Source organism: Entelurus aequoreus, linkage group LG06 (assembly GCF_033978785.1).
Source record: "Entelurus aequoreus isolate RoL-2023_Sb linkage group LG06, RoL_Eaeq_v1.1, whole genome shotgun sequence".
NCBI lineage: Eukaryota > Metazoa > Chordata > Actinopteri > Syngnathiformes > Syngnathidae > Entelurus > Entelurus aequoreus.
In genome coordinates, this window is record NC_084736.1 from 14,510,354 (window position 1) to 14,527,325 (window position 16,972).

At 36.6% G+C, this 16,972-nt stretch overlaps 1 protein-coding gene across 7 annotated transcripts in view; it reads right to left on the reverse strand.

Annotated features, from left to right (window-relative positions):
- Positions 1 to 16,972, reverse strand: part of srcin1a (SRC kinase signaling inhibitor 1a) — a 385,766-nt gene that overhangs the window by 20,598 nt on the left and 348,196 nt on the right. For all 7 annotated transcript variants that reach the window (XM_062050045.1, XM_062050042.1, XM_062050044.1 and 4 more), the window contains 2 exons: positions 11,588 to 11,727; positions 7,796 to 7,945 (listed from right to left, as the gene is read on the reverse strand). In XM_062050045.1, coding sequence (XP_061906029.1) covers positions 7,796 to 7,945; positions 11,588 to 11,727 — 290 coding nt within the window. The remainder of the gene's footprint in view (positions 1 to 7,795; positions 7,946 to 11,587; positions 11,728 to 16,972) is intronic.

A 16,972-nucleotide genomic window follows, 5' to 3' on the forward strand; every position in this document is an offset into this window, starting at 1 on the left:
TGTGACGTCACGCTACTTCCGGTACAGGCAAGGCTTTTTTATCAGCGACCAAAAGTTGCAAACTTTATCGTCGATGTTCTCTACTAAATCCTTTCAGCAAAAATATGGCAATATCGCGAAATGATCAAGTATGACACATAGAATGGATCTGCTAACCCCGTTTGAATAAGAAAATATCCTTTCAGTAGGCCTTTAACTTTTAGACCCGGTTCGAATCCCGGCTTCACTTTTCCAGACTCAACTACTCGCTTGCCTTACAAAAAGAAATGACTGCTAAACCTCAGGCAGGTTGTTTCAAAAAGATCCATCCGTCTGCATCATGCCACGGGCACTTATAGAAGGACACCCCTGCACTGCAAAAAGTCAGTGTTCAAAATAAAGAAAAAAAATACAAAAATGAGGGGTATTTTATTTGAACTAAGCAAAATTATCTGCCAATAAAACAAGAAAATTTGGCTTGTCAAGACTTTCCAAAACAAGTAAAATTAGCTAACCTCAATTAACCCAAAAATACCTTAAAGTAAGTATATTCTCACTAATAACAAGTGCACTTTTCTTGGTAGAAAAAAAAAGAGATATTTTTGCTCAATATGTTGAAAAATATTCTTAAATTAAGTAAATGCTAGTGCAGGGGTGTCCAAACTTTTTCCACTGAGGGCCGCACACGGAAAAATTAAAGCATGTGGGGGCCATTTTGATATTTTTCATTTTCAAAACAAAAGAAAATATATGCATTTTTTATTTATTTTACCTTTAGGGGTCCCGGACCATAAAGCAGGGGTCCCCAAACTACGGCCCGCGGGCCGGATCCGGCCCCCCAGCATCCAAAATCCGGCCCACAAGAAGTCCCAAGTTAAAAAAAAAAATAAAAATAATATTTTTTATTTTTTTAAAATCTTTCCTTTCTAATCCATTTTCTACCGCTTGTTACTCTTGGTGTCTCCTAGTCGCTCAGGCAAATCATATTGTCTAAAAATGAATTTTCCCATCGATAACGTGACAATGTTAAATGTTGATGAACATAAATGTTAATTGATGTTAAATGACAAAACGGATTACAAAGACAATGTATATATATATATGTAAGTCTGGCAATATATACACAGCCTGGCCCCCGGCCAAATTTTTTTAACCCAATGCGGCCCCCTAGTCAAAAAGTTTGGGGACCCCTGCCATAAAGGGTTTCATTCATTAAAATATTAAAAATAAGTCAGATTATTATTTTTTTAAATTTATTTAACGCTTACAGTAAATCTCTATATCAACTTCAAGTTGATATAAAGTAATACAAATTAAAAAAAATGTTTTATGGCTTTTCTGTCAAAAACAACTTAGTTTTTTTATAGTAAAACTGAAATATGCAGTATTTAGTAATTAGAGCCGTAAAAGATCAATAATGCAGGACACCATTGATTTTAATTATTTCATATTTTTGAGTAATCACAGTGAAAAGATAAATAAAAAATCACTAAATATATTTGGGATCCAAAAGGTGCCCCACTCATAAAGTGATACATTTTTATTAGGTTTTTCTTTTACTTTCAACACTTAAGTTACGAGATCAACGTCAGATATATCTGTCGATTTACGCTGGAACTATTATTTTGTTTGTTTTATGCGCTTTTGTCCAAGAAAACGTTGATGTTTTTATATGGTTACTACACAATATATGCAATATTTACCACATAAAACATTTTAAAGTGAAATATTTGAAGTAATTGGAGCCCTGAAAATAATTCATTATAACATGGATTTTTTTGTCATTATTTTTTTTTTTTTGAGCAATGGCAAAAAAAGAAAAACAAAGAAAGACAAAAGAAAAAAAAAACAGCCTGCATGGCAGCTTTTGTGTCAACATTGCAACTTTTTCTCGTTAGATTTCACCTCATTCCACTTTTTTTAATGTTCTATTTTATTTTTACAATAGTATTTCCAGAATGTTCGGCGGGCCGGTAAACAATTAGCTGCGGTCCGCAAATGGCCCCCGGGGCCGCACTTTGGACACCCCTGTGCTAGTGCCATTATCTTGACATGATGATATGCGCTCGGCATCCTGATTTTTTTTTCATGCTTGAAGTAAGAAATTATTACTTTAAAAAAGTAGTTTTATACTTGTGAGTGTTGATGACACAGCTTTGCAACACTTGATATTCTAGTTTCAAGCATGTTTTACTCAATATAGGTCATAACATCTCAGCAACAAGCTGTAATATCTTACTGAGATCATTTAGGACCAAAACCCTTAAAACAAGTAAAACACTCTAATATAAAATCGGCTTAGTGAGAAGAATTATCTTATCAGACAGAAAATAAGCAAATATCACCCTTATTTGAGATATTTCATCTTACTTAGATTTCAGTTTTTGCAGTGTGCATGGACTGCAGAAAAGATAATCGGTGTTGACCTTCTCCCCATCCATGACTTATACCGATCCAGGGTCAGGAAACGAGCAGAGAGCATCACTGCAGAGTCCTCAGACCCTGGTCACACCCTGGTCACACACTGTTCAAACTCTTCCCCTGCGGCAGGCGCTATAAATCACTGTACGCCAAAACAACCTGTCATAACAACAGTCTCTTCCCCTCAGGCTATCAATCTGATGAACGCCGTGAAATAACTTTGGAACTACTCCTTTACTGAATGTACGAACTCATATTCACGTCAACATATTTTGCTCTCTTCACCACAGCACTATTTAATAGCCTTGCACTTAACAGTTATTTAAGTACCGTATTTTTCGGACTATAAGGCGCACTGAAAATCCTTTTGTTTTCTCAAAACAGTGCGCCTTATAACCCGGTGCGCCTAATGTACGGCACAATTCCGGTTGTGCTTACCGACCTCGAGGCAATTTTATTTGGTACATGGTGTAATGATAAGTGTGACCAGTACATAAGAGATACATGTAGACTGCAATATGATGGCAGTAAACAACACCAAAACTTGAAATGCTCCATTGAGAATATAGAACATTACACACGGCGCTCAAAAAGCTGTCAAAATGTTTTTAGTACGTCTGTAAGCACAACCAAAATTATTCCGTACATTAGGCGCAACAGGTTATAAGGCGCACTGTCGAGTTTTGGCAGGATTTTAAAGGCCTACTGAAAGCCACTACTACCGACCACGCAGTCTGATAGTTTATATATCAATGATGAAATCTTAACATTATAACACATGCCAATACGGCCGGGTTAACTTATAAAGTGACATTTTAAATTTGCCGCTAAACTTCCGGTTCGAAACGCCTCTGAGGATGACGTATGCGCGTGACGTGGCCCGGCGAACACGGGTATGCCTTCCACATTGAAGCCAATACGAAAAAGCTCTGTTTTCATTTCATAATTCCACAGTATTCTGGACATCTGTGTTCGTGAATCTGTTGCAATCATGTTCATTGCATTATGGAGAAGGAAGCTGAGCAAGCAAAGAAGAAAGTTGTCGGTGCGAAATGGACGTATTTTTCGAACGTAGTCAGCCACAACAGTACACAGCCGGCGCTTCTTTGTTTACATTCCCGGAAGATGCAGTCAAGATGGAAGAACTCGGATAACAGAGACTCTAACCAGGAGGACTTTTGACTTCGATACACAGACGCCTGTAGAGAACTGGGACAACACAGACTCTTACCAGGATTACTTTGATTTGGATGACAAAGACGCAGACGTGCTACTGTGAGTATGCAGCTTTGGCTTCTAAACATTTGATCGCTTGACCGTATGTGCGCAACTTTTTTTTGCGTATGTACGTAACTTTTAAAAAATATATAAGCTTTATGAACCTTGGGTTAGGTGAACGGTCTTTTGGGCTGAGTGATTGTGTGTGTTGATCAGGTGTTTGAATTGTATTGGCGTGTTCTATGGAGCTAGGAGCTAGCAGAGGAGCTAGGAGCTAGCATAACAAACACGCAGGTGTTTTTATGCAGGATTAATTTGTGGCATATTAAATATAAGCCTGGTTGTGTTGTGGCTAATAGAGTATATATATGTCTTGTGTTTATTTACTGTTGTAGTCATTCCCAGCTGAATATCAGGTCACCCCCGGCTCTCACAGCATCTTCCCTATCTGAATAGCTTCAACTCCCCACTAGTCCTTCACTTGCACTTTACTCATCCACAAATCTTTCACCCTCGCTCAAATTAATGGGGAAATTGTCGCTTTCTCGGTCCGAATCTCTCTCACTTCATGCGGCCATCATTGTAAACAATAGAGAACTTTGCGTATATGTTCAACTGACTACGTCACGCTACTTCCGGTAGGTGCAAGCCTTTTTTTTTATCAGATACCAAAAGTTGCAATCTTTATCGTCGTTGTTCTATACTAAATCCTTTCAGCAAAAATATGGCAATATCGCGAAATGATCAAGTATGACACATAGAATAGATCTGCTATCCCCGTTTAAATAAAAAAAATTCATTTCAGTAGGCCTTTAAGTGCGCCTTATAGTCTGAAAAATACGGTATCGTCATAAATCAGTCCCTCTAGGAATTTGCATGTTGAAATTGCGCCATTATAGTCATATTACAGAAATAAACACCACCAAAGACTTCCTTATTGTCCGCTGTCTGCTCTGTCGTCCACAAGTTGCAGACATTCTCCGTGTTTGTTTTACAGTTTAAAAGTGTTTGTCCGTCTTAAACATGAATTTATGTTGCAACACATTCACCAGCGCACGTTACGAGCATTTGTGAACTGTTTAGAGTGATCCACAGCTTTAATTTGTGTAGATAAATGAGAGAAGATGAGTAATTATCATCACACTTCAACATCCCTAACATGTAATTGCTTGCAAATGAAAGTCTACTCCCTGGATAAACAAAGGTTACATAGATATATAAACACATGTAAACTTGGAAGTAAATGTTTATGTATCACATTACCCAGAAGGCTTAGCAAAGTTGACAGGAACAGGAAGTAGGTCTGAGCTACGTGGGAGGATGACAATTGGTGCAGTTTATGCAATGAAGAGTATATTGTTGCACATTGCTGTGCCTGTTTGGCGTACACAGATTGGCTAAAGTGTGCGGTTAAGTTGCGGGTATTGGACAAAGTTTTTTTGCTGGGATTGGTTGAATTTGTATAAACCGCCGCAATTTTAACATACAAAATTCTTGAGGGACGATACCGTATTTTTCCGGACCATAAGGCACACTTAAAATCCTTTCATTTTCTCAAAAATCGACAATGCGCCTTATAACCCGGTGCGCCTAATATACAGAATAATTTTTTTAGTTGTGCTTACCGACTTCGAAACTATTTTATTTGGTACATGGTGTAATGATAAGTGTGACCAGTAGATGGCAGTCAAACATAAGATATATATATATATATGATGGCAATATGACTCAAGTAAACAACACCAACATTTTATATGTTCCATTGAATATATAGAACAGTGGTTCCTTAACCTGGGTTCGATCGAACCTTAGGGGTTCGGTGAGTCAGCGTCAGGGGTTTGGTGGAGCCTCCGCCGCGGTCTCCCTATCGTCGTATTACGGATACGGCAACAGCAGAAGTCACACTGGTTTTCAGGTGTGTAATTTGTTGTGAGTTTATGCACTGTGTTGGTTTTGTTCTTTGAACAAAACAAGGTGATGTTCCTGCACGGTTCATTTTGAGCACCAGTAAAAAAAACATACAACCTTGTTTTGAATTTGAATTTTTCTTTACTAAAGAAGGGTTCGGTGAATGCGCATATGAAACCGGTGGGGTTCGATACCTCCAACAATGTTAAGAACCACTGATATAGAACATTACAAACGGCGCTCAAAAATCTATCAAAATGTTTTAGTACGACTTTGGTAAGCTATGAAGCCGCACCGCTTGATGGATTGTCGGCGCAATAAAAGTATTATTATGGTGTATAAAGACACCTATTAGTAGACATATTACCTGCCGTTTTGTTTCGCAATATTATGCAAAACCAACTTTTCTTACCTTCTGGTACCTGCTGATGTGTATTTGGGGTCTGCATAAGTCCTGAAAATGTAGTCTGTGCTGACACCGTAGTCATAAGCTTCTTTTTCTCTATCTTCTTATGGGACATTCATCCTCCGCTGCTGCCATTTCTAATATAAAGTAGTGTAAAGTTCTTACTTATATCTGTCAGTAAACTCACCATGAAAGCGCTAAAACATACCGGTGTAGTGAGTTTACATAATTCACCCACGGAACTTTAGTTATTAGAGGGTTCCGACGGACGTTTTTTCACGGGACACATTTCCGGCGTTGATGTTGCATTATTGAGTCACGGATGAGGAGATGCTGCTCCGTTATTGATTTAATTAAAGTCTGAATATAATTTTAACAGTTAGCTCCATCTTTTGACACTTCTTCCACTCCCGTCCTTGCACGCTACACCGCTACAACAAAGATGACGGGGAGAAGACGCTGCCGAAGGTGAGCCACGTAAATAAGACCGCCCACAAAACGGCGCATCTTGAAGAGACGCTCAAAACGCGACTTGAAGATGATCTGTAAAACATCATCTATGCAACATTTTCACCAAAGAACCACCATCACATGTTATGTGGACCACAAGAGGGTTAGGGTTAGGTGTTTTAAATAAAAATAAAAAATCATAATATGACCCCTTTAATGTGCCTTATAATCCGGTGTATAATTGTTCAAATGTATTGATTACACCAGGGGTGTCCAAACTTTTTCCACTGAGGGCCGTACACGGAAAAATTAAAGCATGTGGGGGCCATTTTGATATTTTTCATTTTCAAACCTTAACAAAATATATGGATTTTTTTTGTTGTTAACCTTTAGGGCTCCCGGGGACTATAAAGGGTCTCAGTCATTAAACTGTTAAAAATAAGTCAAATTATTATTATTTTTTTTAATTTAACGCTTACAGTAAATCTCTATATCAACTTGAGGTTGATGTAAAGTTAAAAAAAAAAAAGGTTTTCTTTCAAAGACAACTTTGTTTTTTATAGTAAAACGGAAATATGCAGTATTTAGTAGTTAGAGCCTTAAAAGATCGATAATGCAGGACACCATTGATTTTAAGTCTTTAATATTTTTGAGTAATCACAGTGAAAAGTTAAATAAAATCCTACTAAATATATTTGGGATCCAAAAGGTCCCCCACTCATAAAGTGATACATTTTTATTAGTTTTTTTTTACTTTTAACACTTAAATTACGAGATCAACTTCAGATATATCTGTCGATTTTACGTTTGAACTATTATTTTGTTTGTTTCATGCTCTTTTGTCAAATAAAACTTTGATGTTTTTGTATGGCAACCACACAATATATGCAATATTTTTTCCACATAAAACATTTTAAAGTGATATTTTTTAAGTAATAATTCATTCTAACATAGATTTTTAGTCTTTTTTTTTTTTTTAGCAATGGCAAAAAAAAAGAAAAATAAAGACAAAAGAAAAAAAAACAGCCTGTATGGCAGCTTTTGTGTCAACATTGCAACTTTTTCTTGTTAGATTTCACCTCATTCCATTTTTTTCAAATGTTTTTTTTAATTTTTGCAATATTATCAATTTTGCAAATTTTGCAAAATGTGTGGCGGGCCGGTAAACAATTAGCTGCGGGCCGCAAATGGCCCCCGGGCCGCACTTTGGACACCCCTATATTACATTAAACAAGAGAGAAAGTCAAATTCCTTGTGTGTGAAACATACCTGGCCAGAAAATAGGTGATTCTGAATTTGATGAATGAGCTCATAATATTCGATAAAATGTGTGCAGAGGTAATTAGTAGTCGTACAATAGCGACGATTACAGCGTTCCCATTCGAGGAACGTCACAGGATCTTTCACTCTTACCTCCAACTGGCCAGAGGTTCTCTCCTGCTCGCCGTCCACCTTGTCCCCGGACAGCGTGGGAGGTGTGGATGCGGGACGAGGGTTTTCCGACACCGTCCTCCTCAGTTTCATGTGAGGCTTCTGGCTCTCCGCCTCTTCAGAATCGGACTTCTGTAAGTAAGATGAATATAATGCTGTAAGATTTCAGCAATACAATAGATCTCTGATGCGAATAGTAACTGAGACGCAATTGAATTTGTCTATTTTTGAAACCTGAATAAAGCTTGGAATATGACAAGGCGCCACCGTAGACTCATCCGAGTGACGTGCGGTCTGGGGAGGCAGGTGAGGCACTGCCTCACCTGCCTCACCTGCGATCATGCAAAGAAATAACATATATAATGATAAAATAATTTTAATTGTTAGTTGTTGTTTTTCATTTAGCTTCACCAATTTTGATAATTTTTTCTTTAAAATCGCTGGATTTTCGCGACCCCTCGTTAACTGCTCTGTCTGCCGTGCGGTCAGAGCGCGTTCTTGTCTGGTGTGTTGCTGAGTCTACCTACTTGGACCCAGAAAGTCGTGCAGTCACATGCAGACAGTGTTGGGACTAACGTGTTACAAAGTAACGCGTTACTGTAACGCGTTACTGTAACGCCGTTAGTTTCGGCACCGGTAACTAGTAATCTAACGCGTTATTTTTTATATTCAGTAACTCAGTTACCGTTACTACATGATGCGTTACTGCGTTATTTTACGTTACTTTTTATGTAGTATAAAGTGTGTTTTATTGGAGCGCTGCAGTGTCACCGTTCTGATTCTTCTTGTGTCACAAGCCGGAGAAGAGAGACGTGCGCTCTGTGTGTGTCTGGGTGTGGGTGAGCCAGAAGTCGAGTTTGTTAACATGGAGATATTTTCACTACTTTTCTTTTGTTGAGCACAAAGAAAATAACATTTTAGTTAAATCTAAATTGTGCTTTGGATCAAAGATCCCATCTACTGCCCAAAACAGCAATTCAAATCTGCTGAAACAAGCTACATAAGCAACATGCTTCGAACGTAGCTAGTAAAGAGAGACAGAGACTCCGATGCCACTTCACCTCCACCACCACCATTTAAGGATTAACTCTGCCTCTGCTCATCATTCAGCACTGAAGGTACACACTCTGTCAAGCAATGTTCCCTCTAATTTTTCATGTGTGAGCAAACGCAAAAACTCCCTGAGCATTCAGTGGAGCCCATGTGAGCAACATCAGACGTGCACACTGTGGCTACACCAGCAGCACACCTGTCCCAAACCTGACTAAATAACAAGTTCAATCTCCATCCATCCATCCATTTTCTACCGCTTGTCCCTTTCGGGGTCGCTGGAGAGTATCTCAGCTGCATTCGGGCGGAAGGCGGGGTACACCCTGGACAAGTCCCCACCTTATTCCCGGTGCCAACACAGATAGACAGACAACATTCTCTTATTATTATAATCAAATGAAAGCAGTCATTTTCATGAGGTTATTTTCTAATATAAGTGTTTAGGCCCAATTACAATGACAATAATACAAAATGTAGTTTTTCATGAACTGTGTACTTGTATTGTTTGTCTGGGTGGAGGTCCTGCTTTGGAAATAATTTGTACCCCTTTCAGACATTACATTTAGTTCCCATTCACATGTTGCACAATGAGATGTAAGCAGGGGATAATGTGTACATTCCTGCAACTTCCTGTTTGTAAAAAATATATTTTTATTAGTATTTAATATACTAACAGCATTTCATGATTAATATTTATAAATTAAGATTCCTAATAAATGACACTAGAATAAGCACACATTTGATTGGTAAATCATAGTGTAACGACCTGGAATGACACTTTATGTGTGGTGTTGGAGTTGTCCGACTTTTTGTGTGGCTGTAAACGCATCACCGGCTAAGTGCCATATGTGCATGTGTTGGCGCAAGTGAGAAAGAGCGAGCGGCTGCTGTTGATATAACAAAGTTGCTTTTGGTCTGGTTTGTACTGCAGAAAATGACCACTTTGGCTAGATATCATTTTTTTTACTAATGTTTTGGTGATGTGTTTATGGCCGACAATAAAGAGTTTTGCTCAGTAAAGTGATGGGTGGAATTCATGTCCTCAAAGCGTCTCGACAGACGTTACAATATTTGAACAAGGATGACGAAAAGTGTTTTCTCTGTCGTGTCCGTGTCGTGTCGAAAATTGTTATGCGCTTATTTTTTTATTTGATTTTGTGCGTGGCATAGATTTGCCGTGCGCAGAGGACGCCTGAGCAGTGCGCAATTGCACAGGCGCGCACCTTAGAGGGAACGTTGCTGTCAATTCTCTTACATACTCTTTCATTCTAGACTTCTAGAGTGTTTGACTATCACATCACTCTAAATGTATAGACCAGGGGTCGGCAACCCGCGGCTCTAGAGCCGCATGCGGCTCTTTAGCGCCGCCCTAGTGGCTCTCTGGAGCTTTTTCATAAATGTATGAAAAATGGAAAAAGATGAGGGGAAAAAATTTTTTTTTTTGTTTTAATATGGTTTGTGTAGGAGGACAAACATGACACAAACCTCCCTAATTGTTATAAAGCACACTGTTTGTATTAAACATGCTTCACTGATTCGAGTATTTGGCGTGCGCCGTTTTGTCCTACTAATTTTGGCGGTCCTTGAACTCACCTCAGTTTGTTTACATGTCTAACTTTCTCCGACTTTCTAGGACGTGTTTTATGCCACTTCTTTTTTTGTCTCATTTTGTCCACCAAACTTTAAACGTTGTGCATGAGTGCACAAAAGGTGAGTTTTGTTGATGTTATTGACTTGTGTGGAGTGCTAATCAGACATATTTGGTCACTGCATGACTGCAAGCTAATCGATGCTGCATCATCATGCCTCATTTGTAGCTATATTTGAGCTCATTTAGTTTCCTTTAAGTCCTCTTAATTCAATTTATATCTCATTTTTTGCGGCTCCAGACGGATTTGTTTTTGTATTTTTGGTCCAATATGGCTCTTTCAACATTTTGGGTTGCCGACCCCTGGTATAGACTATAAAGTTCACAAACATAAAGAGGGATCCTAGTGGGCCAGGCTAATCTTTCCTTACCTCTAAACTAAAACTGGGGAAATGTGTAGAGTGTTCCGGGCTTCAGACATGATTTTGTGTCAGAATTCCTTGAGGAAAAAATGCCTGGTTAGGCTTTGTGTATGTAGTGTGTGCCTTTCTTGCTTTACAGCTATGTTGTTATTATGCTGTTTGTTACTTATGTATGTTATGTTGCAGCTATTCAAAATAGTTGTGTCAATTTGTTCTGGCCTGAAACAAATTGGCCCTTTGTAACATATCTTTGTCTTTGTGTGTTGTATGTAGAGCACATTGCTTAGCAGAGTTCAGTGATGCAAATGCATGTCAAGTTGATCAACACATTGTATTATTCTCCAGTGCAATAACAGTACTGAAATGAAGGCTAAAAGGGCATTAATGGGAGCCTTAAAAAAAGAGGAAGAAAAAAATAAGTAACTAAATAGTTACTTTTCACAGTAACGCATTACTTTTTGGTGTAAGTAACCGAGTTACTTTTGAAATAAAGTAACTAGTAACTGTAACTAGTTACTGGTTTTCAGTAACTAACCCAACACTGCATGCAGATGTCCAATAGTCGCATTAGAAAGTGGGCATGGACACTTGGACTTCATACAAAAGTGTGAAAATACGAAAAAACTACTATTTGAGAAATCAGACTAATTTAGTGCATGGAAACATAGCGACTGTCTTTACTGAACTCCGATAGTGTAAATATGTATTTGTTACCTTGACGCTTTTCCCCGGAACCAGGGTCTCCCCACTGCGGGTGGTCAGGCCTGGAGACGATGGGAAGCTGCGTCTGGGCGGCGGCGGCGGCGGAGACTTGGAGGGTTTTTCTGTGCGGTAGCGAGGCACCGTCAGCTCGTCTAGGAGATGAAAAAGACACATTTTGTAGAGCGCAGACCTTCGCCAAGGCAAAAAAAAACAAACAAACAAAAGCAAATATATACGTTTGATTTGTTCAATCAAGAATAATCATGAAGTGTACGTTCCAATCTCGTCCTGTAGGTCAGTGGTCCCCAACCACCGGGCCGCAGCCCGGTACCGGTCCGTGGACCAATTGGTACCGGGCCGCGGTTGCACAAGAAATTTAAAAAAAAAAAAAAAAAAAAAAAGGTTTTAATTTTTTTTAATTTTTAATTAAATCAACATAAAAACACAATATATACATTATACATCAATATAAATCAATACAGTCTGCCGGGATAGAGTCTGTAAGCACACATGATTGTATTTCTTTATGACAAAAAAAAAAACAAATTTTTTTTTTTTTTTACTACCTTCCCCCCCACCCCGGTCCGTGGGATAAATTTTCAAGCATTGACCGGTCCGCAAGTACAAAAAGGTTGGGAACCACTTCTGTAGGTTGTGGTAGTGTGCAAAATAGGAGTGTCTTGATCGGAAAAAATATCGAATGATATCAGCATACATGTAAAATCTCCGAAAAGCTCCGATAAGAGCAGTCCTGCAACGTGTTTACTCGTGCAAAACTGGACAGCCAGTTAACATCTAAATCGTCCTCCAATAAACACATAAGATTGTTCTTTTCTTGTATTTTAGTCAAGTCATTAAAATGTAAACATGGTAGGCTATAGGCTATTAGGAGCTAGCAGCTACACGACAGCTAAGCACACAATAGCACGTACAAATATGCATGAAAACACTCCTACAGACATCACACACGGGACGGTTTAGTTAGTTGTTTTAGTTATACTGTAAAAATTATAAACGGAGTTTGGAGTGATGAATGAAGAATCTATGCAAGTAGTAACGCTATGGATGGCAAGAATACGAAACAGGACTTTTACTTCCGGTTGAAAGCACTAAATAGAAGGACACTGTAGCACCTGCAGTCCGCGGACTCATCCAAAAGATGATTGCTTGTTTTTTTTTTTCTATTTTCATTAGGGCTGTCCGTGACCGTTTTAAAAGCCGCACGGTTCACAGCGTAGGAAAAAAGTAGCCGCTTTTAGTCCAGAATTTACAGTATCAATGTTATATCGGCTTGTATCCTTGCAGTCCTGTAAAAAACATGTCCATGTCCTAGAATAAGCACATAAGGTTGGTGCTAATCATGGTAGGCTATAGGTTACTAGGAGCTAGCAGCTACACAACAGCCAAGCGCGCAATAGCACACAAGCTATACATATGTAATAAGTGACCTAAATTGAACAATATTGCAGTGTTAAAACACAACATTTGTATCAAATAAATATAGCTGAAAATGACTCTAAAAGCAGGAGCGTATTAGAAAATAGCCAGTAACAAACGTGTCTGCATTATTCAACTTCATGAGCTTAATGTAATTAATTGTTCTCTTTTGTAAAGTAATAATTTAATTAATTGTTCTCTTTTGTAAAGTATTCTGGGCATCTACATCACTATATGATTTGCCTGAGAAGCTGGACAGGACAAAAAAAATAAATAAATAAATAAATAAAATTAAAAATAAAAAAATTTAAAATTAAAATTAAAAAAATAAATAAAAATAAAAATAAAAATAAAAATTAAAATTAAAAATTCTAAAAAATAATTAATTGTTTTGACCACTATGTCGCCAAAAAAGAAATTATTACCACTCCACTTCAAAAACATATATGGATGTTTTTCCTACCTATCATTATTCTCTGCGGAATTTCACGTAATCAAGCCTTTTCTAACATTCCGTAGTACAATATATTACAAGTATGTACTATGATTCATGCTGATAACTGGGGGTGAGACTCTTTGGACACCGAACGAATTCTGATTCCTGGGGTGACGATTCGATCCAGAACCGATTCCTCGAGTCAACTCAATTTTCGATTCAGACCGATTCTCGCAATGTATTATTTGGTATAATAATCATAATTAAACTTTTTCAAAAGTTGTCACAGGCTAGAAAAGCTCGTTCTAGTTGCATGGAGATGGCCTAAAAACGCCTTTTAAAAATAGATTTCTATTTTTTTTTAAAAAGTAACTTTTTTTTATAGATTTTTGAAAATGATCATTACGTATATGTATTGTTGCATTTGAACAACTGTATTGTTGATAATAGAGGTAAATTATTGATATTGTTCATTATCAATAGCGCTATTTCTATTGGTATTTGTATTGCTCCATTTGTAGTGTAATAATGCTCATTGTCATTTCTGTATTATTATTTATTTCGCTAACTGCTTATTTGCTATTACTTTTACCATCATATTTGTACATGTCGTATTTGCTGATGTTGCTCTATTGTTGTTGTTGTTATTGTTGTGTTTGCTGTTGTTGTTTTTGTCTCTCTGTCTAATCCCTCTCTTGTCCCCACAATTTCCCCCTCTGTCTTTCTTTTTTTCTCCTTCTATCCCCTCCGGCTCCGGCCCGGCTGCACCAAATGATAATATAAATACATTTAATAAAGTCAAATACAAATAAGGCAACACGAGATATGGGCATCTACATCAACTATATGATTTGCCTGAGAAGCTGGACTGGACAAAAAAAAAAAAAAAAAAAAAAATTATGATTTGATTTATACGGAGCCCCTAAAGCAGGGGTGTCCAAAGTGCAGCCCGCAGCTAATTGTTTACCGGCCCGCCAAACATTCTGGAAATACTATTGTAAAAATAAAAAAGAACATTAAAAAAAGTGGAATGACGTGAAATCTAAAGAGAAAAAGTTGCAATGTTGACACAAAAGCTGTCATGCAGGCTGTTTTATTTTCTTTTGTCTTTCTTCATTTTTATTTTTTTGCCATTGCTCCAAAAAAAAAAATAATGACAAAAAATCCATGTTATAATGAATTATTTTCAGGGCTCCAATTACTTCAAATATTTCACTTTAAAGTGTTTTATGTGGTAAATATTGCATATATTGTGTAGTAGCCATATAAAAACATCAAAGTTTTCTTTGACAAAAGCGCATAAAAAAACCAAAATAATAGTTCCAGCATAAAATCGACAGATATATCTGAAGTTGATCTCGTAACTTAAGTGTTGAAAGTAAAAGAAAAACCTAATAAAAATGTATCACTTTATGAGTGGGGCACCTTTTGGATCCCAAATATATTTTGTGATTTTTTATTTATCTTTTCACTGTGATTACTCAAAAATATGAAATAATTAAAATCAATGGTTTGAGTTTGAGTTTGAGTTTGAGTTTATTTCGAACATGCAAGCATACAACATGATACATCACAATTTCCAGTTTCTCTTTTCAACATGTTCGAAAAGGAGTAGGAAGAAGCAGAGCTTATTTAATCCTACCCCTTTTCTTTACATAACAGTTGCTGAAACTTTTTTTATTCACTTCCTGTTCTCAATTTTTTCACAATAAACTCCATATGTAATCACAATAAAAATAAATAAATAAATAATAGTAAGAATTTAATAATAATAATTGGTGAAGAAAGTCATATTTCATATGATGAGATAAGTAAGATTACTTTAAGAATGAATAAATGAATGAATGGATGAAATAAATTGAAAATGTTTGTCATGGTTCTTCTTCTTTGTACTTTGTAAACACTTTAAGTTTGAAGAGTTTCTTGAAGTGGATCATATTAGTACATTGTTTGATTGCTTTGCTTAATCCATTCCATAATTTAATTCCACATATTGATATACTGAAGGTCTTAATTGTTGTACGTGCGTACAAATGTTTTAAATTACATTTTTCTCTAAGATTATATTTCTCCTCTTTTGTTGAGAAGAATTGTTGTATATTCTTGGGTAGCAGGTTATAGTTTGCTTTGTGCATAATTTTAGCTGTTTGCAAATTCACTATGTCGTGGAATTTCAGTATCTTTGATTCAATAAATAAAGGATTTGTATGTTCTCTATATCCAACATTATGTATTATTCTAACTGATCTTTTTTGTAACACCGTTAATGAATGAAGTGTACTTTTGTAATTATTTCCCCATATTTCTACACAGTAGCTCAGATATGGTAACACTAGTGAGCAGTATAGACTATGAAGGGATTTTTTGTCTAGAACATGTTTTGCTTTATTCATTATTGACGTGTTTCTTGCTACTTTATGTTGTATATTTTTTACGTGAGATTTCCAGTTCAATTTATCATCAATCATTATACCTAGAAATTTGGTTTCATTTACTCTTTCAATTTCTATTCCGTCTATTTGTATTTGTGTTTGACTTTCTCTTCTACTATTACCAAATAGCATTATTTTAGTTTTACTAAGATTCAACGATAGTCTGTTTTTGTCAAACCATCTTTTTAATTTGTTAATTTCTTCTGCTATTATTTGTATTATCTCCTGTGTGTTCTCTCCTGAACAAAACGCTGTTGTATCATCCGCAAATAATACTAACTTTAAATCTTTTGTAACTTTACAAATGTCATTTATATAGAGATTGAATAATTTAGGTCCTAATATTGATCCCTGAGGTACACCACAGGATATATTTTGCGTTGTAGACGTGTGTTCGCCTAGCTTCACGTATTGTTTCCTGTTCGTTAGATAACTTCTTATCCAGTTTAAGACTAACCCTCTGATGCCATATCCTTCTAGTTTTTTGATTAAAATATTGTGACTGATTGTGTCAAATGCTTTAGTTAGATCCATAAAAACTGCTGCTGCACATTTTTTTACTGTCTATTGCATTGGTAATTTCTTCTGTAATTTCAATTAAAGCCATTGAAGTTGAGACATTAGCTCTGTATCCATATTGGTTCTCTTCGAGTATTCTATTTTTATTTATGAAACTCTCTAATCTGTTATTAAACAGTTTTTCAATGATTTTAGAAAATTGTGGAAGTAAAGAAACAGGTCTATAATTTGTAAATTGATGTTTATCTCCAGTCTTATAAATTGGTGCAACTTTAGCTATTTTCATTTTGTTTGGGAATGTACCTGTTTGAAATGATAGGTTACTAATATACATTAATGGTCCTGAGATCTCTTCTATAACCTTTTTTATCGTATCCATATCAATTCCATTACAATCAGTTGAAGTCTTAGATTTACATTTTTTCACGATTATAACTATTTCCTCCTGTGTCACATTACTGAGGAACATGGAGTTGGGATTTCGCTCTATGGTATCATTATAGTCCTCAATTGGAACTGGGTCTGGAATCCTTTCTTCCAATTTTGGTCCAATATTTACAAAATAATTATTGA